This window comes from Drosophila mojavensis, unplaced genomic scaffold, assembly GCF_018153725.1.
Source record: "Drosophila mojavensis isolate 15081-1352.22 unplaced genomic scaffold, ASM1815372v1 contig_136, whole genome shotgun sequence".
NCBI lineage: Eukaryota > Metazoa > Arthropoda > Insecta > Diptera > Drosophilidae > Drosophila > Drosophila mojavensis.
The window spans coordinates 20,219,752-20,244,709 of record NW_025318667.1 but is presented as its reverse complement, the minus strand read 5'-3'; the positions used below and the strand labels follow the sequence as shown (position 1 = coordinate 20,244,709).

The following is a 24,958-nucleotide window of genomic DNA, read 5'->3' as shown; positions in this document are numbered from 1 at the left end:
TTGTCCGCCTGCTGCCTGCTGTCAGCTGCCTGGTGCCTGCCTCCTGCCTCCTGTTACTGACTATTGGCTACCAGTTGGTGGTTGCTCTTGAGCTGCTTGAGCTGGGGGCTAATTGCATTTTACACCAATTAATTTGCTTAGTCGCAAAGCAAATAAATCGCAGGCAAACAAAAAAAAAAAAAACCGGAATAATACAAGAAAAATAAATTCAATGCGCAATAACGAAAAGCAAACAAACAGAACAGTCAAGGGCAGGCCGTAACCCTCCAGTCGCAAATCAATTTGAATTTCAAATTAACATAAAGAGCTCAGCCCATGTGGGCCAGAGTGTGGGCCACCACAACTACAAGAGTCGAAGGAAATGTTGGCTAACTCGCAAGATTTGCGACTTTCGCTGTCCATGCAAGCAGCGCGCGAGAGTGAGAGAGAGAGAGACAAAGAGAGGGGCACGCAGGAGGGCTGCCTTTTGTGAATTATACAAATGCAATGGCCACTGCTGGCACTGCTGGGGCATCAAATGTCGTGCCCCACACTGCACGCTTGTTGTCAGCTACACGAATTGCGAAATGTGAGCAAACAAAAAGTATTGCATACTTCTCGGCGGCAGTCGAAATACAAATTGAATTTTCTACTTAAAGACAATGGCTGGCAAATTTTTAAGCAGAGCTCAGACCGAGGAAACGAGAGAGTAACATTGAGAGTGAGAGTGAGAGCCGGAGTCGGAGTGAGGGTGAGCGTGTCTGAGCGGGCAGCTTGGTTTGGTTTGGTGTCTTTGTCATCGTCTCTTGTTTTGTCGAAAAATGAAAATATTAATTCCCAGCGGGTTATTTGCGCTCCTTGAAGCTGCAGTCGATGCGAGCGAACGGTAAACCGAAAGGGCGGGAACCGCCCACTATGCTCAACTCAGAATAGACAATGGAAATGAACTGCATAGACGCCGTTCAGACATTCACGTTGCGACACGCACGATTGCCCAACGATCGAGCTAGAGAAGCAGAGAGTAAAAGAGAAAGAGAAAGAGAAAGAGAAAGAGAAAGAGAAAGAGAGAGATAAAGAGAGAGTGTAAGCTGTCCTAAAATTTTCAGATTTCATATACCCTTAAAAAAAGATCATATAAAGATATAAATATATACCAGCATACCAGTATAACTTTATAAACTTATAAACGTGTTTATATCATACATATCATATATTGTTATAAACTGTTATACGTATACTGTTATACTGCTATATTGTTATAGACTGTTATACGTATACTGTTATACTGCTATATTGTTATAAATTGGTATACCTATACTGTTATACAGTTATATTGTTATACTGCTATACTTCGACTGTTATACTGCTCTACCGTTATACACTCAGGCTCTTCCTTTGCGTACGCCATTAATTTAGTGATTCCGATACTTACAGCAAAGAAAGAAAAAAAAAAACACTCCAATCTGGCCTCTAGCTACCCGCATTAATTTTAGAGTATTTATAGCTGGGGTCCAATCAGGGCGTCAGCGGGGGCTATTGTTCGGGCAGCGGCTGCCGGGCGACGGCAGGGGGAACGTGTATGGCGCTCTATCTTTCAATTCAGCAAAAATTAATTTATTACATCAATATTTATGTTTCACTTAAATTATAATGCGTGAATGCAGCCAGCCCCTGTTTAAACATTTTTATGCCATTCATTTTGCGGCCTCTGCCAAAGCAAACAATGCGGGCAGCGAGTGTGGGGAGAGGGTGGCGCACAGATAGCTGGGCAGGTGGGGAGCTTGGAAAGTGGAAAAGTGGGGGGGGGAATGGGAAATTGTGACCGCAATCAGTCATAATAAATATTAAAAATAGCGCATAAAGTCAAACATTGGCAACTAAACTGCTCTGCTCCAGAGAGCAATTCACATTCCGTTCTCTCGTTTTTCTGTTTTTATTATTTGCCCCCCTCCCCATTTGCCATGCCGTTTTGGCATTTTCCATTGCATTTCCCATTTTTCAGCAAAGTTTTCTAATAAAATAGTGGGGCCCCGTGTTGTCGGGCGTCGTTTTCGGAAAAGCAATTGCAATTGCGCAACTTTTTGGCATATTCAAAAACCATTTGGCTATCAGAAAGTGTTTCAACAAATATTGACAGACTGCCAAAGGGCTATAGACGCCGCCTAGAGAGCGAGAGAGAGAGGGGGAGGGAGGGAGGGAGAGTTAGCAGTAGCGTATAAGTGGGAGCAGGAGAGCGAGAACTGGGTCGGCTGGTTAGTTGCAATGGCGTTTCACGGCTTTGCTCCCATAATTAGCAGTTAATATTGCATAGCGGCAAAAGTTTTTCGCTCGGGCTCCTACTCTACGACTATATATACATATACATATAAAATGTATGTGTATGTATGTGTGTGTGTGTGTACGTGTGTGTGTTTGTAGCGTCAGTTTTATTTCTATTTGCGCTATTTGTCTAGAGCTGGCGAATGGAAACGGCATGGAAATTGGAATGGGAAATCTGCCGTTTAATAAGCTCACAGTTTCTGTTTGTGTTTTCCAACACTGCAAACAGTCGGCTAAAGCAGCGCCTCATATGAGCCTCGACCTCCGCGCCAACAACTTGCAAGCAAAACTCAAACACACACACACACATTCATACACACACACACACACACATATGCAACATTCCACTCGCTGACACTTGAGCTTTGCTTGGCCTTTTTTTTTTTACCAAACACTCGACTGCCTGCTTCTAGCACCCTACCCCTAACCCTAGCACCAACCCCAACGCCACCTCCACCTTCAGCCCGTCCACTTCTCCCGCTCGCTGGGCTTTTGCTCATTTTTTGGTGTCAATGAACAGTTTTAACATATTAGCAAAGTTTCTTAAAGTACACATATAAATATGTTTGATGTGTGTTTGAGCTCAAGTTGAGCGAGCGGGAGGGGGGCGCTTCACAAGTGCGCCCAGGCAGGGTAGGTACTGTAAGAAGCACACATATAGGCATGCATGTATATATTTATATTGGGCACTAGGCACTATTCTCTGTGTATTAAGTCAACGGCAAATTATGTAAGTGGCCATAATGAAAGCCTGCAACTCTGCGCTTTACTGATGCTTTGAAGAAGACTAACAAAGCCAAATAATCAATAGACAATTTAGCCCTAGTCCCCAGCACAGTGTGTATATGTATATTGTAAAGAAATTGAATAGATGAATATATGATTATATGATTATTAAAGAACATTTTCTTATATATACAAATAATTTAAATAAATGATAAGGAAAATTTTAATGAGCTATTAATTAATTGATAAACCCAATAATAAAATATTAACTCAATTTTTGCTTACAGCTGATGCTGCTTCATTGATTCAAGAATAGAATGCTGGATCAAAATAAAACCCAAGTTAAACAGTTATTTCCGCTTAAAATTAAAAAAAGAAAAGAACGCATAAGCTTATATAATAAATGAAAAATGTTTTTATAACAATAAAGAAAGATTTATTATTTTTGATAAATCAAATATGAGTCTGAAGCAAGAGCAACAATTCAAAAATCAGATAGCATCAAGTAGAATGAGAGAGATCTAAGAAGTTAAATGGATTCTAAATCCCTGCTTCCGGCTATTCAACTTGAACTAACCATAGACACACACACACATACAAATACACACACAACTGTTGACATATACACCTTCACACACACACACACACACACATACACCTACTATAGCTACAGCTTCTTTCGCTCTTTGTAATCAACTCAATAAAAACAATTTTCGATATTAAATTATCATTTTGCCTCAACGCTTGCTGCAACAATCAAAGGGGGCAAAGGGGACTAAACACACACACACACACACACACACTTGAGCGCAACTACAATTGTGAACTGCTGTACAGAAGAAAAGCTTGTCGTGTCGTGCCGTCGCTTAATCATGTCAATGATTTATAACGCTTTCAAGGAGCGCGCCAAACTCGAAGTTGTCGACGGCAAAGTCGCAACGAGGTGAGGCATCTTTATGGTGGAATATGCCTCTGATGACTTGCCAGACAAAGCGAAGCCACTAGCCTAGTGGTGATGGTGGTGGTGGTCGTGATGGTGGTGGTGGTGGTGGTACTGCTGCTGCTGGTGGTTGGTAGCAAACATAAGTTTTGCAGCTACTTATATGGCAGCGAGTCGGAAATTTATCTCACGAAAAATGATTTGGCTCATTATCAACAGCAGCCAAAGTGCAGCAAATGGCAAGACAGAGAGAGGGCGAGCGAGAGAGAGAGAGAGAGAGAGCACACAGACAGAACAAGAGAGAGAGAACGATGGTCTGGGAGATAAAGATGGGCAAAAGTAGCAAACACATCGAACAAACGCATAAATCAACAACAAAAACAGAAAAATGATTTATTTTTACACAGCGAGAGAGACAGACGCCGAATAAGCGAGTGTGAGAGAGATGGAGATGGAGCAGGTCGAGTAATGAGGGTTTAGCGCCGGCTCGTATATGATTGCCTCTAATAAGAAAAGTGGCAAAAGTGTATAACACGGGCATAATGCCGAGCTCCACAATCATTCTGAGTGCCACACAGACGCTGGCCAAGGAGCAAGGGGCAAGGGGCAAGCAACAAGGAGCAAGGTGAGCCCGGATGGTGGCCGGATGCCTGCTACCAATAATAAAGTAATCAAAGCGATATGGTGTTGATGCTGAGGCAGCTGCTCGTGTTTGTGTCCATTGTTGTTGCCATGCCACATATGGCCAATTGTTGTGTGCGTGTGTGTGTGTGTGTGTGTATCTGTGTTGTATCTTGGTGTTCTGTGATTATGCCATTAAGCAACGGCACCGCCCTCATCCCATGTCTACTCTCAATAAAGCAATCGAATTAAGGACTCAAAACGGACCGGCTTGGTTGCCAATGGAACAGCTTATTGTATGTATATGTGTGAGTGTGTGTGGGTGGGTGTGTGTCAGACAGAGTAAAACACTTATTAAAGACTGATAGATAAGTAATCCTTGAACAATATGTCATCAACATTTATATATACATACATACATATGTATATACAAAATAATAGCATTTATTACGAATTTCATATACTGAACAATCAGATGAAGTCGAGTCCTCGTCAAAGTTTCTGCTTCAAAATTCCTAATCATTATATTATATTCATATAAAATAAAAGAGAAATAACTAATAGTTCCTATATTTAAATATAATTATTTGAGTAAATGTAAATAAAATGCATAAATATATTTGTAAGGAAATAGACTAAAAAATAAAAATAGTATAAATATAATAAATTTAAAAAAAATAAATAAAAATATATATATAAATAAAAAAAAAATCATGCAAAAAAAAAATATTTATATAGTAAAGGAAAAAAATAGAAATAATAAATATGTATGTATATTTATAATCTAAACAAGAAATCATTTCTATATATGTATAAAAATATTTTGTATAATAATCAATAACAATTTTTATACCCTGAACCCATTGAAAATGGGAAATCAGGGTATAATGGTTTTGTGAAAAAGTATGTAACGGGCAGAAGGAGGCGTGGCAGACCCCACAAAGTATATATATTCTTGATCAGCGCGACAAGCTGAGTCGATATAGCCCTGTCCGTCTGTCCGTCCGTCCGTCCGTCCGTCCGTCCGTCCGTCCGTCCGTCCGTCCGTCCGTCCGTATGAGTGCGTCGATCTCAGAAGTTATAAGAGCTAGAATGCTGAAATTTGGCATGCATACTCGTGTGTACCATACGCAGTACGAGTTTGCTTTATTTTTTCGATAATTCATCCGATAACTTTTTTATCGAGAATAATCGAAAAATCGGCATTGTTTTTTCAGCCTAATTTGAACATTTTTAGACCTGGAGTCTTCAAATTTGCGTTGTATATAAAGGTAATCGATACAAAGATTTTGTAATTTACAGATTTTGGATACCACGCCCCCTTTCCCCCCAATTTTTAAAAAACGCATTTCAAGTACACATATTCACCATATGAATACGCTCTGAAAGTTTTATTAAGATCCTATGTCTACAAAAGAAATTATTCAACAAATAAATTCTCATAATATTGCCCACACTGCAGCGCAGCCCAAGCGCAGTCGCTGCTTACTGCGCAGTTAGCAGAGCGCAGGCTTATGCGTGCGTGTGAATGCATGTGTATGTACATATGTATGTGTGCATAAAAGAAGTGCAGAATGATTAGAATATCAGCTTAGAGGGTTCAGGGTATCTCCTAGTCGAGCAGTCTCGACTGGAGCCTTCTTACTTGTTATTAATAATATACAATATACAAATATTTATTATTTAAAAAAAATGTATATACAAAAAATCTGCAAAAAAAAACAATCATATTTAAATAAATATAAAACTATCTAAATATAGAATTAAATTCAAACCATATGTATTTATATTTTACTATTTTACGCCAAGCCAAAATATTTTTAAGTCAAATATTATATGAATCCGAAAAGTGTGTATATAAATCTATGCAATGGTTTCAATTTATAATCCAAAACTAAAAACAAACAACACCTCACTTAACTAGAACTAAGGTAGCCTAAGCCCTGGCAATATTTACGTCCTTCATTTAATCGAAAAGTTTGGGGAAACATGTGTTTTTCTTTTGTCTGGTTGGCTGCAACGACTGTGTCCTGCCCATAAATAGTTGCTTAATTACCTACCCCAGTGCCAACTGCACTCATGTTATGCCCCCTCCTCCCTGCCGCCCCACTCCCCCAGCTGTCCCACGAACAAAACAAAAGAAAGAGCCAAGCAAAAGCTAAGAACACAGACATGCATTTATTGCCGTGTGGCGGAGGGTGGAAGGGGAGCGAGGAGAGGCACTGAGAACATATGCCAAAACACCAATTGCAATTAATCTTGTGCATGTTGAATGCCCCCAGCTCTGGCTCCAGTACGTGCCACAGAGTCCCACCGTGCCCCCCCCTTCTGCGGCTCCATCAGATTCTCGCTAGCTGCTTCATTGCAGGTGGCAGCTTCTGTTTATTGGTAAACAACAAAACTTTGCGCCGCACTTTTTTTCGGATAAAACAACAAATGAGAGAGAGAGAGAGAGAGAGACAGCAATAGTGAGATAGACTAACGCTGAGAGCTTACCTTGTGTGTGGGCGCTGATCTATTGTCTCGCCTGTTGGCAGCAGCCGCAAACTTTGGCTGCATACTTCAAGGCGCAGCCACTCTATGTGCCTCTATGTGTGTGTGTGTGTGTGTGTGTGTGTGCTATAGACATTTGTGAGGTATCCCTTAAATACCAATTTATGGCACAGGCAGATAAAGTCCCAAATCTGCACTTAATCTTTTGCATTGTTTAATTTCGACTCATTGAGTTAGCGACGCCAAAAATGCCACACACACATAGCCTATGTGTGTGTGTGTGTTTGTGTGTGTGTGTGTGTGGGCGTGGCTGCCCGTAGTGGGACAGCATTTTGAGCGCACTTAAGTTGCTTGGAAAATAAATCGTTGTCGACATTTACAATGTGTTTGTGTGTGTGTGTGTGTGTGTGTGTGTGTGCGTGTTATAGAATATGTTTGCGTGTGTGTGTGTTCCTGCCTTGGCTATGTGCAATATTCGATGCTTCATTTGAAAGGCAGCAAAAACAACAGCAACAGTTCGTTCAACAGGCGCCACAGTCGGTCCACCTTCGATGCTCCCCGCCAGCTCCACCAGCCCCGCTGCCCCACTGTCCCGTAGCCTCGACAAAAGTTGTTTGCTGCTAGTTAAAACTTACAGCTTGCGCGTTATTTCCTGCACACACACACACCCTTACATACGATAAGCTGAGTGTGCGCCCCCTTTAGAATATGCACCCCTCCAACCTATCGGCGCCCAAGCCATGCCAGCTCGCCCACTCTCTCTCTCTCTCTCACACACTCACACACTCTGTCTCCCTCTCTCTAACCGCAATGCCCTGCGTACTTAAGGTGTTAACGCAAAAGCTTGACTCATAAAATATTGAAAAAGCCGCAAAAACTTTGCACCAAAAAACGTGGCAGCAAATAGAACGGAACGTTAGGGAAAGAAACACAACACACACACATAGAGCGAGAGTGTGAGAGAGGGGGGTGATGGGGAGGGAGGCCAAGAAAACTGACTAAGATAGCAGCTCGAAAGGTCGGAACCCCAAATTGAACGGTTAAGTGGCAACCGGTAAAAGTTTTTCACCTGCCTTTGACTTCCATTTGAGCGTTCTCCTACCCCAACCTCACCCCCTCGCGCCCTCCATTCATTACCAATTCCCGAAACGAGCAGCATGCAATGGGATATGTTGCTGCTCAAGGCTTTGGCCTAAATGGATTTATTGACTTATTAGCGCTATTTGCTACGCTTTTGTTCAGCAATAAGAGTGTTAGCCAAGTTTATTGATAGTCAACAGACTAAGGAGCTGAGCTGAAAAGTGAATCAGACTTCAGGGAATAGCAAATAGTTACACTGGATATGCGATATGTGATTAGTATGTAATTTCTATGCATGGTAAACGAAGCATATGTATAAATCTACGGACTGACCTGCTAACTGTCTCTATCTATCTATCTATCTATCTATTTATCTAGCTGTCTATCTCATTGAATATCTATCTATCTATCTATCTATCTATCTATCTATCTATCTATCTATCTATCTATCTATCTATCTATCTATCTACCTATCTATCTATCTATCTATTTATTTAAATGTCTATCTATCTATCCATCTACATGCCTGTCTGTCTATCTATCCATCCATCTATCTATCTGCCTGTCTATCTATATATCTATCTATCTATCTACCTATCTATCTATATATCTATTTATCTATCTGTCTATTATCCATATGTCAATCTGCCTGTCAATCTATCATCTACCTATCTATCTATCTCCCCATTAATCTACCTGTCTGTAACTAAATTATATGTCTATGACATGCATTTCCATAATTATTTACTCACGGATGCACTCTCGGGAGCGACTCTAACAATTGAATCAACCCAAGTCATATAATACCTATATTTCCACATAGACCGATTCATGTATGTATATACCTATATAAAAGCATACATTTTGATAAGACAATATAATATAAGACGAATATGTCTGCGGATATGGATGCGGATATGGATGCGAATATGTATGCGGATATGGATGCGGATATGGATGCGGATATGGATGCGGATATTGATGCGGATATTGATGCGGATATTGATGCGGATATGGATGCGGATATGGATGCGGATATGGATGCGGATATGGATGCGGATATTGATGCGGATATTGATGCGGATATGGATGCGGATATGGATGCGGATATGGATGCGGATATGGATATGGATATGGATGCGGATGCGAATGCGGATACGGATGCGGATACGGATACGGATACCTGGCGGATGTGGTTGCCACTGATATTGAATTGGCTTCAGCCTGGCCTGGCCTAGACTTTGGCATTTTACGCGCTATTACCACCTTTTCGACGCAATAAAATATAATTTGAATAAAATTATATACGGCTGATACACTTCAATGCCGTCTCTCTCTCTCTCTCTTACTCGCTCACATCGCTGTAGTCTTGCACAGTGGGTGCTGTAAATCAACGTCTCGATGACATTAAAATAAAATTTTAATGCCATGCAAAAGCAAAAGCAACGGTAAAGGCAAAGGCAAAAGTCGCCGCGTCTCCATTTAGGCCAGACTCTTAGCCAGAACCAGAACCAAAGCCATTTTCCATTTTCCATTTTAAATTTTCCATGCAATTTTCTGTCGCTTTTTGATCGAAAACTTTTGCCGCGGCTGCTGCTGCTGCTTAGGGCGTGGCTGGCGGGGAGTGGAGTTAGGCGGGCGCTATCATTTTCACCTTGGTTACACTGCACAATTTATTTGAATTTATCAGCATGCACACGCCCAATGGCCCAGCGGCCCCGCCCGCCGCTCGTCTGGCCGAATGGCTCATTTTCATGGCTCATGGCAAATAATTGTAAATATTTGATACACAATAAGGCAATAAAAATAAAATTGAAATTTTCGCTTTGTGCACGGGCGGCTGAGACGGGCCTTGTTGTTGTTGTTGTTGTTGTTGCCTTTTATTATTATCATCGTTGTCGTTTTCGTCCTGCGGAGTCGTCGTAAAGGAAATTGATACATAAGTCATTTTTATTGGCATATTCTTTTGTGTAATTACGGCACAGGTAATTTAAATTTCCTGCCCTTTTCCTTTTCCTTTTTTTTTTACCTTTATCTTTACATTTTTATTTTAGCTTTCCTCTGCACATATTCAATTTATGAGTGTTTGTAATTTCTGAAAAATATTGCTTAATGTTCGCCAGCTTGTTACATATACAATTTATATACATACATACATATTTATTTATGTATTAAATTTCAAATAATTATTGCAAGGTTGAAAGGTTGACATAATGATAATTCAGTTTTAATGTCAATATTGGTATGGAGATGTTCTTGAATAGCCTTCTATGCGGTTCTCATAGAAATATTTGTTTATCATCTTCTCTTGCAATATTCACTGTGAATATCGTAGACAAATTATTTATATAGATATGTCTTTGCCAATCTCACATTTATTATCTCTTACTCTTATTATCTCACACTCCACCTTTTCTCATTGTCTTTTTCATTCTTTTTTGCTCTCTCTCATTATATATTTTCCCTCCTGTTAATCTCTGATACTCTGTATATATGTATACGTGTTCTGTGTATCTCTCTATGTCTTTCTATCACGTCTCTTTCTCTTACTTTCCATATGTCTCCATCCTTCTCTCTATCTCTTCTCTTCGTCCATTTTTCTAATTCCATATCTCTTTCTTTCACACAATAACAATCTCTCTCTCACTTTCCCCATCTCTCACTCTCTCTCTCTTTCTCTGCCTCCGTTTTCCCCTTCCACATCTCTCTCGCTCTTCCACACTCCCCACTCTCTGATTCTTTCTTTATTCTACTCTAGCAGTTGTAGTCTTATAATCGCCTTTCTATGCAATTCACAAAGCTGCAATAGAATTACATTTTCATTCATCACGCTCTACTTGAAGAGCAATAGCAATCCCGTACTCTAGGTGGGCAGCTCCATCAATTGGCAACACATTTAGACACTTTCAATTTGGCATCTGTCTGTCTGTCTGTCTGTTAGCTGCTTATTGTTATTACGTCTGCTGTCAGACCAAAGTGAAAGTGGCGAGAGCGAAAGCCACAGTAAAATTAAATTAACAACTGTAAAAGTAAATATTCGAGAGTAAAGGATGCATTACGAATGGTCCAAATGGTTCTGTAGCTACACTAAAAATAGAAATGCGATTTCTGCGCAATGAAATCGAAAAGTTCATAAAATTTAATGAAATGAAACCTTAACAACTAGACTAGAGAGCCAGAAGGAGAGACAAAGAGTGTGAGAGAGGGAAAGAGAGAGGGAGAAACAGATGGCAGTATAGCTAATGGCAGACGTACTTCTTGGAGTAAATAAAAATGAAAATAAAGAAGTATTTAGCTTTTGAATATAATTTTATTGAAAGTTTAAGAGAGATAGATAGAGAGAGAGAGAGATAGAGAAAGATAAGTATAGATTAACTTTTCGAAACTGAGAGCTAAAAAAATTATTTCTATAGAGATTATTTCATTTGCCTTCCACTCTTCAAATATATTTTAAGTAATATTTATGTGCCTTAGTTTTTTTTTTTTTTTTTTTTTGTTTACTTGGTTGGTTTTTCCTTTGGTCACCAATTAATTTTTATTTATGTGCTTTGCGTTTGTTAGCTGTGTATTTTCTTCTTTTTTTTTTTTTTGTATTTTTAATTTTGTGTGTCCCCTTATCAAACAAACAGTTGGCAAAATGATAAATGCCGTTGCTTTTGTATACGTCCAGGAAACACCCCTTGCCCCAACGACTCCTGAACCCCACCACCCTACGACACCCTCTGGCCAAAGCACACCCATTTGGTAATTTAATATTTTTTGCAACCAAAAATAAAAAATAAAAAAAGAGAAAAAAGGAATGTAACAGAAAAAAAAAAAAAGTATATGAGAAAAATGATATTTCAGAGAAGCGAGCGCTGCTAAAAAATGACAATTTTTAATTATCAAATGCGTTTAATGATAAAAATTGTTTATTATGGGCTAAGGGGGTTGGGCCAGCGCTCAGGGTTTGGGACTGGCTCCCAGCTTTCTGCTTGGCCGGCACTGCGTCTTGGCTTTTAATTTATGATTTATTTGTGTGGGTGGCTCGCCTATAATAATTAATATTGCACACAAGCAAAGGACACCTACAGCCAGCACACACAATCCCCAAGGAAGCCAGCAGCTAGAGAGGGGTTTTTTCTGGGGGGCTGCTCTTGAAAAGGGGAGGGAGGGCAGGGCAGGGCAGGGCGTACAAACGCAATATTTTCATAAATCTTTTCGCCGCGACGTCGGAGCTGTAAGTGCAATGTCATTGAGGCAGAAGTGGCAGCAAGTAGCGCGGGGAATAAGCATAACACAGCCCCACACACACACACACACACACACATACACACATACATACACTAGCATACACACATATGCTGTTATCCCTGCCATAAGACAAAGCCCAAGTGCACCCAGGCCAACATCTTTTACGTCTTTGGCGTCGTCTTGCGCCTGACGCAAACGGAAAAAAATTAAAAGTATTTCTCGAATTATTGTTAATGATGATTAAAAATATGTGTACCTACATAATACACAGCACACCTCAGCACACACAGACACACACACAGACGACTGCCACTGCGGCTGGGCGTAATCACAAACAAATTTCTGCGGCCTGGCAACGTTTCCCCAAACGTTCTTCTACTTCAGCTGCGACTCAAACCGAGTGTTAACCAGGCCTCTGTGAGATGACTTAATAAAAAGAAATATATGTACATACACAAATATATGTACATATAAGTAAATGGAATCCAGAGCATATCTCAATGTTGTATACCCTGAAAATACGCATACATATATTAGAGGTAAGTAAGTATATCATATATACAAGGCTGTCCATATGTAACGAACCCAATATATTTTGGCAGAAGTGTCGTACAGGCCATCATAGAGAGATATCACATTCAATAAACAATGCTAGCAGATCTACGAGAACCTAATCAAATGATTATTATCGCCTTTGATTTAGAAAGAAAAGTTATGAGACCGTCGAATATGGGCAACGTTGTAGGGCTGCCAGATGGGTCTGTCAAATATGGACAGCCTTGTATACACAACTTTAATTTTATAAGCAACTAGGAATATATTTTAAAACTTACTCTTTTATTTTAATAAAAACTATTTTCAAATTACTTCAATCAAATATCACTCAATAAAGTTTAAAAATATATATATATATATATATATATATATATATATCGTACATATATGATTTTTAAGGAATTTTACTCATAAATATTTTGGTAATAGCTACGATGCTCAGGTAAATTGAGCAGTCTTGGGTCGCAGCATCATTTGTACTTTCTTGAAGGATGTGCTCTGTGCGCCAAGCCAAAAAATACTCCGAGCATCTTTGGAGCTGTGATTGAAGTATTGACCATTGAGATTACTGAAAGAGATACGATATGTACATAGATATCTGTGCCATTGTATAGAAAGTATCTAGCACTAACCTGAGACCGCATCGGTCGTACCACCAGGCGCCGTGCCTCAGTATGCCGCAGTTGTCGTCAGATCTGTCATTATCCACATCGAAGGTGGAGAACTTCCGATATTTGGCATAGTACAGACCGTCGCCAGCGTTGCCTGAGTAGGTGCCCAGCAGTTTCAGATTATAGGACTCGCTCTCGCTGCCAATGCTGAAGTCGGAATATCTAGCATAGTAGACGCTCCCGTCGAAGCTCTCCAAATGGACATAGAGCTCGCTGGACTGGGCCAGCGTGAGTCGGTAGAGCTTCTCCATGCCGATAAAGAACTCGCCGTGCAGATCACCAAAACCGTTGCGATATTCAGTCCAGTTTCGATAGAAATTCTCACTGCCATCGAAGCGACGCTGTATCACGGTCCAGCCGGGCCCGGCCAGCTCCGAGTCGCAGAGCACATCGAATGGCTTGATGCCAGGCGCACGTATCTGGTGTACTGCAGACGAGTTGCCAAACCAATAACAATCTGTCGATTGCAGCCTATCGATTTGGATCTTATACTCCGATAGCTGCAACTGCATTTTATTCAATTCCGACCTCAAGCTATTCACTTCCGCCGTCTTTTGCTCGTTCAGCAGCTCGCTCGCATTCAACTGCAGCCTGAAGGCGTCTCGTTGCTCCAGTTTCTTTGCCAATTCCGCTTCAAGCTTCTCGATTTGCTCCTCTCGATTCTTCAGTTTATCTTGCAGCTCCTTGGTCCACTCAATTTCCGACTGCAGCTTCTCGAGGTACTCCTCTTTGTTTCTTAGCTGCGACCTTAGGCTGTCGAGCTGATCCTTGTGCTGCCTTGCCTCGGACCGCAGCTGCTGAATTTGTTCCGCGCTTTGAGTCATATTTCGAGCGGCTTCCTCGCGTGTTAACTGACTCGTTTCAGCCAATGCCTGTTGTAGCTGCCCTATTCGAGCATCCTTTTGCTTAGACTCTGCGCTGCAGTTGCCGAGGAGCTCCGCTTGCGCCTTGAGTTCCCGCTGCAACTGATCGATCTCCGAGGCTTTGTCCTTGACGTGCTGCCTGTAGGCCGCAATGAGTTCATCCTTGACATTGCTGTTGTTTTTGTGGGAGTTGCACAGATCCTGCTGCTGAACTATCTGACGCTCCTTCTCTCTCACCGCAGTCTCGGCCACAGCCAGCTGCATTTGCATTTGATCGTATTTGACCTGGAGCTCTGCCAATTTGTCATCTCTGCCTTGAACAACCGCATCACATCGATCAATTTTCTCCTTTTTTATAGCTATATCCTGCAGCAGCGGCTGCATTATTCCAAAACATTTCACACTGAACTCCGACTTCAGACTGCCCGATTGCAGCTCCTTAAAAGAGAAATACTTGATATTACTAAGCACATTGAACTATTTATAGACAGCGTACCACACCGAAACCTGGATCGATCGTCAGCATTAAGAAAGACCATAAAATAAATTGCTTGAAGATCATTTTGTATTTAAAATTCGACCGACGCGCATATCAATTGAAATTCAACTAAATTTCGCATTCAGCTTCGGTGGCTCGAGTAGGTCTCGCAGTTGCTTTCATAAATATACCCTGTAATAGGCGCAAGTGTGTGTGTGTGTGATGGGCCAGAGAGACAAGTACATGAATATTATACAAGTATCGAAAGCCTTAGTACATGGAAATACTTAAATACCAAATACTTTTTAAGCATTTCTCATTGTATAGTCGTAATAGATACAGGGTATCTGCCTGTCGGGATCTACAGAATGTTTAGCCACATGTATATGTTATTTTTGAGAGCTTACTCATTTGAAGAATATATACTATATTTAAAGATTCGCATACAAATACAAATATGAGCAGAAGCTGATAAGAGAGTGTGTTAGAGCGAAAGAGAGAGGGCGAAAGAGTTTCTGGGCATTTCTATGATTGTATATGTAATATAAATGTGTCTGTATATTAAAATTTATTGCTGTAAATACATACATTTGATTGTAATTATTTGATATTTGAGAAAATGAGGTCTATGAGTTGGTTTTTTTATTTTTTTTTATTAAAAATCAAATAATTCCATATGCGAGCTTTATTTTACTGATGGAATGTTTCAGTGTAAATTACAATACACACAAATATTTTTGCATTGAAAATGAAATGTTGCTCTTATCATTTAAGCTGTAGCTGTAGCCCTACCAAGGCACTGACTTCAAGTTCAAGTTGATAGATTAATAACATTCAGCTCAATGCCAAAGCTCATGAAAATTAAGCAGTAAATAGATATGGAATATACATAGATGAAAGCTAATATAAAATAAACAATAAATATATATATAATAATAATAATCATAGTAATAATAATAATAATATACATCATATATAATAGAGCAGGCTTCACATATATATATATATATATATATATATATATATATATATATATATATATATATATTCATATATATATATATTTGCATATATACAGACATGTATAGCCCAGTCTGCCTAAGCTCAAATGTACATTGCAGATGCCCCCAATCCACCTGCTGGCTGGCTGACAGTAGCAGGAGACTGTGGATGCGTCGCATCGCTGCTGAATAAAGGGGCAACGCTAGCGTGCGGCAACACTCGATAACATAATTATCTGTCATAATCAGTAGGCGTTGAAATGTGCAATTTCAAGTGCAATTTAATGTGCACCAACAGCGAGCAACAGCAACAACAACAACAACAGCAGCAACAGCAATAGCAGATAACACAAAAGTGCGTGGTGGTGGTGGCTGAGGGCGTGGCAGGTGTTGGCAGGGCTTGGCAGGGCTTGGAAGGGCTGCCAGGTTGCCTGCTTGGGGCACTGTCGTCTAAAGCATTCAGTTTGAGTTTTGAAAATTTGCATCAGATTATTGCAATAAACATAATTATGCGAGCTGCATATGATTTTTCAATTAAACACATGCAACACAACTCCCCAATTGCTGGCGACGCCGGCAACGGTTGCTGGTGCCACGGCAGCAGCTGCTGCTGCTGTTGCAGCCATGCGGGTGGTTGACGCTGACGAGCCAAATAAAAAGCCATCCACATGCATAGGCAATGCAAATGTGCAATAATCTGTGTGTGTGTGTGAGTGTGTGTGTGTGTGATATGATTGTGGGTAAGAGGTAGCCAGCTGATGACATGACCAACCAATTGCTGCTCGTTGCGGGTGTTTGTAATGCATATTTGTTAATTAAGTGTCGCATGTGGCTGTCGCTTTGTCTATGTGTGTTTGTGTGTGTGTGTGTGTGTGCCTCTCTCACTGTGCGCAATTGTAACGGTGCTTAAGTGGAATCAATGGATTTTAATGCACAGATAATCATTTTTAGCAAAAGCACAGCCCTAGTCCCGTTCTATACATGCAGCCCTTTTTTCCATGTGAATGTGTGTGATGGTTGGGGAGGGGGGATGGGGGGCGGAGTCTGTCATTATTCGCGCATTTTGGAGAGCCTTGGCATATGCTGGGCGCCGTTGTTGTTCCTGCTGCTGCTCCTGCTCCTCCTGCTCCTGCTGCTGCTTGTCAATGACAAATGGCACAGCGTGAAATAACAGGCCAACAGGACAGCGGCAGCAATAGCAATTGCAAATTTCAATTAGACGAGGTGTTGAGGCATAAACTGAATATTCTACTGTATTTGCAAATTCAAGCATATGTGTGTACTTGACTGAGCTGTTACCACAGATCCTTTGGCCAACCCCTTCTTCTCCCGGCCCATCCACAGCTCTCTGCAATGCAGCTGTATTGAGCAGAAACTCTGTAAGAGTCTTCAATAATTACAAATTTGAGCTCTAGGTCCTTGAAAGCGAAGCATTTAATATTTGACACACGAATAGAAAGAAATGAAACAAAGCTTAAAGCTACAGCAGAAAGTAGGCATATGTGTAAAACGCTTGCAGTGCTCTATGGATCCACCCAAAACAAGGAATATAGAACATTAGAAAATAAACAAACAAAAAAGTAGGAGCAAATATTAAGATGTCATCGTCATTAGGTTAGAGTGACGGATGCTACCAGACCCGAGAGGCTAGCCTCATTGTCCAGCAAGGTGAGCTCCAACAGATAGTCCCCTTTGGGTGCATCGTCCGGCAGGAATGTTGTTTCCAGCTCGTAGTTATCGATGGTGTACTTGCCCTTGGGGAACGGACAGTCGCCCTGCTCGGGCATATTGGACTTCTTCTGCAGATTGGGATACGTGTCCACGTCCTCGTTGACGAACTCACAGAACGGCTTGTTCACATTCATGACCATGGGACCCTTTTGCTTGGCGCCCTCATCGTAGGAGAACACTTGCAGCGATAGCTGTTATATATTGGTATCGAGTCTATGTAGCATTTCTCTTGAGCTCCATGGGACATGTGGGGCTTACCTTCTGCTCATCGCCTATGTTCCTCTTGAACTCGAACTCGCCGTCCAAGGTGTACTGGTTGCGGCTCACCTTCTTCATGCGCAGCGTGCCCCAATCGACCCAGGAGTCGTCGTTCTCGATCTTTGTGTTCTTATCGAAGGAGTTCAGCTCCAGGCTGTAGCTCTTCTCCTCCGCTGCGACATACACCAAAAGCATCAGCCCAACGACCACCAGACCCGACACACTAGTCATGCTTATCAAATCAACTCGGCTCAATTGACAGCCGCTGCACAGTGAACACTCGCTATATATGGCTCTACCCCACTGCCTATCTCACATGCAATATCGCTGTTTCGCGCAGCTGTAAACAGTTGCAGCTTGTTATTAGATATTTGTATATATATATATATATATATATATATATATATATATATATATATATATATATATATATATATATATCCATTATCAAATTGTGTTCATATTGTGTGTACATTTCAACATTTGTAGATCTGGATCTAGTCTCTCGTATAATTTAATTTATAGAACATATAAAAATAAGCAAATATTTCTGAAGGCTAACTTTAATATAAACTGACCTGATTTGATATTGCATTTGTATTGCATGGATTGCTTTTATTAATATAAAATATTATTAGTGTTGTTTATTTCAATTTTACTAGGCTTAAATTAATAGAAGAACCTAATTTATATGCTTTAAATATATTTATATTATATTTATTTTTATATATTTTATATATTTATTATATATATTTTATGTTTAATTATTATATGAATATTAATTCTATTTTTTATTGTATTTTTTATTTATCTATATTTTATAAGATTTAATATTTTATATTTTTTAAAAATAGTTTAGTTTTATTTGTCATAACTTTTATTTATTTATTTTTTTTTTTTATTTATTTTATTTTTTTTTTTTTTTTTTTTTTTTTTTCCTCTTAAATTTGACTTTAAATATTTCCGTATCCAGCATTTCTTGCCGCTGCATTTCCTTTATATAGTTCAACTCACCGAATTACTTCCTATCGCCCTTCCTGCTATCGCCCTGCCTCTCAGCTTGCGCCTAGCATTTCAGCCAGGCCAACAGCCTTTTGGCTGGAATTCTCCAAATATTTTATGCCAACTAATCTCTTAACACTCTATTGAGACATGTAAACTTTTAATAGCATTTGCTGTACCAAGCTGCCCGGACTGGGTGCCTGCGATACTCCCTGGCTTGCCTTGGCTTGGCTTGGCTTGGCTTGCCCTGGTCTGGTCTGGCCTGGCCTGGCCTGGCTTGTCCTTAAGTTTCAGCGCTCTTTGCTTGTTTTATGGCCTGCAGCAGTTTTCGTGTTTGAACATCAAAAGTAATAAATTCATCGAACCAAAATTTTGCAGCCCAACTAATGGTAAAGGCAGGTGGCAGCAGCGCCAAACATTGCCATCGACTCCAAGTCGTCGTCGTCGTCGTTGTTGTTGTTGTAATGTTGTAGGTCGCGCCTTTGCCGTGCTCAATAACTTCCGGGCGGAAGGTCGCAGCTAAAACACCGTTCTCTATACATATATATGTATATGTATGTATGTAGTGCCAGCTAGTCGTTCATTTAGCCGAACCGCCTACCCATCAGTCCGGCTCTGTGACTGCAAAGCTATTTAAATAACTGTCTTGAGTTGTTTGCGCCCTTGCATTGATTGTATTAACGGTAACAGAATTCGATGGAAACAGTTAAGACTCTGTCTCTCTCTTTCTCTCTCTTTCTGTCTCTTTCTCTCTGCTTCAAAGTTTTATTCAAGAAACTGAAATGCGATTTATTTATGATATTGAATTTCGTATTGAATTTAGTTCAATTTAGCTCTATAAGTGGTAGGAAACTCAATTTTAAGCAATAATATGTACGTATGTACATGTATGTGAATAAGGTATATATTTATCTGTAGGTAAAAGCTTTGCTGAAGAACAAATCAGTCAGAAAATATAAGTATATTCTGTCAATGGCAATTTCCAATATAATATGATATCTTATTAATGGTAACTCTACATACAATCTCTTCATTCTTCTTCTATCTTCTTCTATCTCAAATCGTAATAAATATATAAAAATATTATCAATAAATTGCGCAGCCTTAATAGACTCCAAGTTTACTTTGCAGGGCTGCCAAAGTATGTTTAATTAAAGCAATGTGTGCAATAATTACGAGTACTTCAAAAAAAAAAAAAAAAAAAAAAAAGAGCAACAACAACAAAAATAGCGGGAAATGAGGAGAAAAATAAAAGAAAAGTCAACGGCTAAATGAGAGTCACGTAAGCAAATGCACAACGTGTCATTTTCATAAAAGCCGACGCGACGCTACGCTCAGTGCTCGATGTTCATAAAAATGGCAGAGCGGAAGGAAAGAAAGGGCACTTTGTCTCTCTCTCTCTCTCTCTCTCTCTCTCTCTCTCTCTGCGTGTATTAAAAGAATTGCAGCGAAATTAAAATAAAATAAAATTTACGTTGAATTAAAAACACGCAAGGCAACAGCAAAAGAAAACAACACAAACAGCGCCAAACAAATAACTCGATCTGGGGGGCGGCGAGTCGACGAAGTCCGTGACTTCATTTGCTCGACACTTCTACAGAGCCGAGAAAACTGACAGCTACTGCTACTGCTTCTGCTACTGCTCCTGCTCCTGCTACTGCTACTGCTGCTCCTGCTGCTGATGCGACATCAAGTGTGTGCCATAAAAAAGAAAGGAAGGGCGCAGCAGCAAAGGCTGCAAACGATTCCTAATTGAAAACTATTAAATTCTGTCTTCTTTATTTTTTTGTCGCTCGCGCTGCTACTTAATTATACCTCGTACCCATTGAAGTGGGCCTGCGCAGGGTATGTCGAATTACTGCAACTGCTGATGATATAACCAAATAGTATATACATTAAACTCCTATTTAAGAATCTAAACTATTTGTATGTAATATAATATATAATAAATATTAATGTTATTAAAATGTGTTTTATTATGATCTTCTCTTATGTACAGGGTATTTCCAATACAAACCTGTTCAACTGAAACCCGCCGTGGCCATTTTTTTTTTTAGCTGCAGCAGCCCACGCTTTCTCAATCGCGCTATCACTCTCTGTCTCCCTCTGCTGTGTTCTCGCTCTCTCTCTCTACCTATCTCTCTCTGTCTCTCACACACTCTCTCCCTATCTCTCTTATTCTCGTAAGCTGTCGGTCGTTTTTTCTTTGGTCCAAATTGGAACTTGAATTTCATTTCGAATGACATTCGCTCCATCACGCGTCAACTGCAGCCAGCGCTGGCAGAGCACGTAGCGACAGCGGCAAAGGCAAAAAAAAAAATATATATATATATATATATATATATATAAGAACAACAAAAAACTGGCTAAAAAAAAGCGGACATTTTCATTTGAGCATATTTAATTAGATGCAATTATTTATGGTATTAAATAGATGAGGCAGTAAATGTGCTGTACACTCGCGTTGTCTCCGCACTTCTCTGCCACACCCATCCAATGCCGCCCACCCTCCTTCTGGGTTGCTCACTTCTCAGCTCTATAAAATGCAAAATAAGATAGGAAGAAAAAAAACTGAAAAAATTGAAATAAAATGCTAAAGAATTGCGACGTCTTTGCCGCCGCTGGTCGCTCTCTTGATAAAAAAGAATAAAAAAAAAAAGAGAAAAAAAAGAATTTCAATTCCTGGCACAATTTCTGCAGCGATGCCACGCCCACACACCCACACACCCACAAGGAGAGCAACACGCTGCGCATCATTTACCAACACAGCCATAACAATGAGCTGGGAATATATGTATGTATGTATGTATGTGATGGGTGTGGGCAAATGGAATCCTGTCACTGGGCACTTGGCCGAAGGAGTGCATTTAAATGGCAGGAAATTTGAAAAAAATTGAAATTTAAGTCTTTGATATATTGAAGGCGATTTATTTGCCGCCTTTTATCCCCATTCCCTGTATGCCACAGTTCGTTTTGTTTGCATGCCACGCCCACACACCAAAGCGTTGGCCATTTCTTTCAACTTTGCCACCGACTTGACCAATTTCTTATGCGCTCGTCTCCATTGTCTGATAGCCAGCAGGACAAATGATATTGTCCAAAGCTCTTGACGGAGGATGGGACCCAGTTGGCTCAGTGCGTGAGCTATGGGCATTGATAACGCATATTAAGACCTATATAAACGTATTCTATATAAGCTACAATATACACTTATATCTTGTGTTAAATAAATTATATAAATAACTGATAATAAATAAATATTTAAAAATAATTAAATAAATTATATAGCTTCTGACGCACTGACTTCTAAGTGCCTGAAAGCTGTATTTAGCTGTAAGCACAGTAAATGCAAAGAAATAAGCAATATAAACCGAATACTACGATTAACAGATTTTTTTATTAACATTCCTCTTTATGTTATAAACTTGTTAACATTTGAAGTTGACAATTTGAGAAAGACATCTTAACAAAATTTAATTGTTTATGAAAATATGTGGAGGTTGCTAAAATGAAAAATGAAAAATAAAATAAAAATAACTACAGTAGGATTCGACTATAACGACGCTCGAAGGACTAACGATTTTACGTCGTTATACCCAGTAGACGCTATAACCAACCGAAGGCCTTTTCATATAACTTTGTGGGAAGCAGCCAAAACATCTCATTTTCAACGTAAGAACTGGACGCAATATGCGGTATCATCATAGACGGACGCTACTGTACGGACTCTTTTCATTTACGCCTATTTTCATTCCACTTTAGCCCAATGTATGACTTCTCTATCTGTGAGAACTGCAACCTATTGCCACTTCTACCCGTAACTCATCTCATAGCTTTCAAAAATATATTCGATTGATAGCTGTTTGGATGAAGTAGTCAACTTAAATAGCCAAATACAAATCTGTGAATATTTTGATCAAACCCTAACAAATGAAGTCTCTCATTTATATAGAATTATAAAAAGTATAGTATACTAAAATAAAGCTTCACTTAGATCTCGCTCCCCATAGAGAGTTTTAAATTTTGCATTGCACTCTTTCAGGCTAAATAAAGAATCTAACTAGCTCACGCCCTGCCCTGCACCCTTCAACAGATCTCGCTTACACTTCCCCCCAGAGTTTCGCCCGCTCTTAAAGCCTAATGCCAATGATAAATGATTGCGGCGGACAGAGACTCGACTTACCGATTAGTCGCATGTTATATGCCTAATCGTTCGTTTACGCAGCACGGGCACGGGCACGAGCACGGGCACGGGCGGGGGCAGAGAGATAGGGCGCAGTTAATAGCGCGTGACCATGGCATGCCAGTCAACCCTTTCGCACCTTGTCCGGCCAAGACAAATCACACACAAATTGACAAACGCTTAGCATAATTTACACGGCCAAGAGAGCCAAACGACTTACGCTTGACCACACCAGCTGGGCCCCACCCAACGCCCCCAGGAGTGGAATGGTGTGGAATGCGTGTTCGGGTCTCTTTGACCCGGTAGCAAAAACCCTTGTCAACATTGCCCAACCGAAACTATTAAAAATATCAACAGACATTTGGGCAGCAACGGAGAGGCCAATGCTGTCCTTGCCCACCCCCCGCCCCAACAAGACCCAAGAGAACTTTCGATTGTCATTTTTCACACGCTGAATTGCGTTACATATGTTCATGGTCAAATCGATTAAATAAATCATTAGCATCTTTTGTAGCCAATTTTCTTGCCTTTTTTCCAGCTTGTTTTTTCTTGTTTTTTTTTTTTTTTTTTCATGCATGTTTCTCGTTTTCTTTTTACTCACCTCGTCCTCACCCTCGCCCTCGCCTTCGTCTTTGTCCTTGTCCTTGTCGTCGTCGCTTATGGCGCGTGTCGCAAGTTTTACGATGTATTTGCTGTGCGTGTGTGTGGAAATTGTTTTTTAATATGACCAAATGGGGTCTGCTTGCGGTCAGGCAAAGTGAGAATGCTTTTTGTGTTCTTAGCCGCTCCTCACTCCTCACTCCTCGCTCCCCGCACGCACCCCACAACCTCAGCTGTTGACATTTAATTTGTTGCGCTCTTGTTGTGAAGCTCACGTCTTGTGTTTCGAGTGGCTCGGGCAGCTAGCTAATTTATTAGCGCACCACCCAATATCAAAATGCCCCACAAAAAGCTACATTCAATTGCACTCTCTGTCTGTATAGATAGATGTCTTTGCTGCTTTGCCATTATTATGATGTTTCATAGAATCCATCCGAATACATTGTATTTAAATTAATTTTTAGAATCTATGGAACATCATAATAAACATCCAATCTCTAGTAAGTGTCATTCGGCAATGACTTATAATGGTTTCTTATAAGTCTATGTAAGTTTTTGAAACTGTAATATACATATATCTACTTTTTATTTTAATGAAATATTATTATCTTCTCTGCAATTTATTCAAAATTAATTAAATAAATATGTATATCTTCTTAAAAGTATCGAGCATTCTAGCATAGGATACATTTCTTAGGGGTAGAAATTGATTTTAGGCTATAGTAAATATGGGCAATGTTTCTGGAAGACTAAAACAAAATCCCGCAGCTCTTGAGAGTTATGACGTCTAAGTCTTCTGCTAAGATAACTTTGAGCTTCAATCGCTTGTCTCCCTCTCTCTCCCTCTCTCTCTCTCTCTCACTCTCTCTCACTCTCTCTCTCTCACTCTCTCTCTCTCTCTCTCTCTCTCTCTCTCTCTATGTACTATTCTGTTTCTAAGTTCTGGAACCTCTAGTCCTCGCTCTAGCTCTGCTATTCATACACCAAGCATCCACAGTAATCCTCGATAGTGTTAACAGAAACATAACTTTAATTTATATATTTCTGATAAGAATATCAAAATATCAAAATCCTAATATTTTTTCTTTTAAGACACAAATCATATAAATAACTTCCAGCCTTAAATCAATTACGAAATCGCATCAATACACCCTAAGCCTGCTGCACTTGAGCAGTGTATTAAGAATTCGAGTTAGCTTCACATTATTGAATGCAAGATTATTAT

At 40.0% G+C, this 24,958-nt stretch overlaps 2 protein-coding genes across 2 annotated transcripts; both read right to left on the bottom strand.

Moving 5' to 3' along the window:
- Positions 1-13,207: 13,207 nt before the first annotated feature.
- Positions 13,208-15,089, bottom strand: LOC6584342 (angiopoietin-related protein 7). Its single transcript, XM_002009962.4, has 3 exons — positions 14,977-15,089; positions 13,579-14,918; positions 13,208-13,514 (listed from the first exon to the last, which is right to left on the bottom strand). The coding sequence occupies exons 1-3, from the start codon at positions 15,040-15,042 to the stop codon at positions 13,385-13,387; spliced, it is 1,536 nt and encodes a 511-aa protein (XP_002009998.2). The 5' UTR covers positions 15,043-15,089; the 3' UTR covers positions 13,208-13,384.
- A 2,280-nt stretch (positions 15,090-17,369) lies between these two features.
- On the bottom strand, positions 17,370-18,215 carry LOC6584341. Its single transcript, XM_002009961.4, has 2 exons — positions 17,949-18,215; positions 17,370-17,881 (listed from the first exon to the last, which is right to left on the bottom strand). Exons 1-2 carry the CDS (start codon positions 18,177-18,179, stop codon positions 17,570-17,572), a joined length of 543 nt encoding a protein of 180 aa, XP_002009997.1. The 5' UTR covers positions 18,180-18,215; the 3' UTR covers positions 17,370-17,569.
- Positions 18,216-24,958: the final 6,743 nt, after the last annotated feature.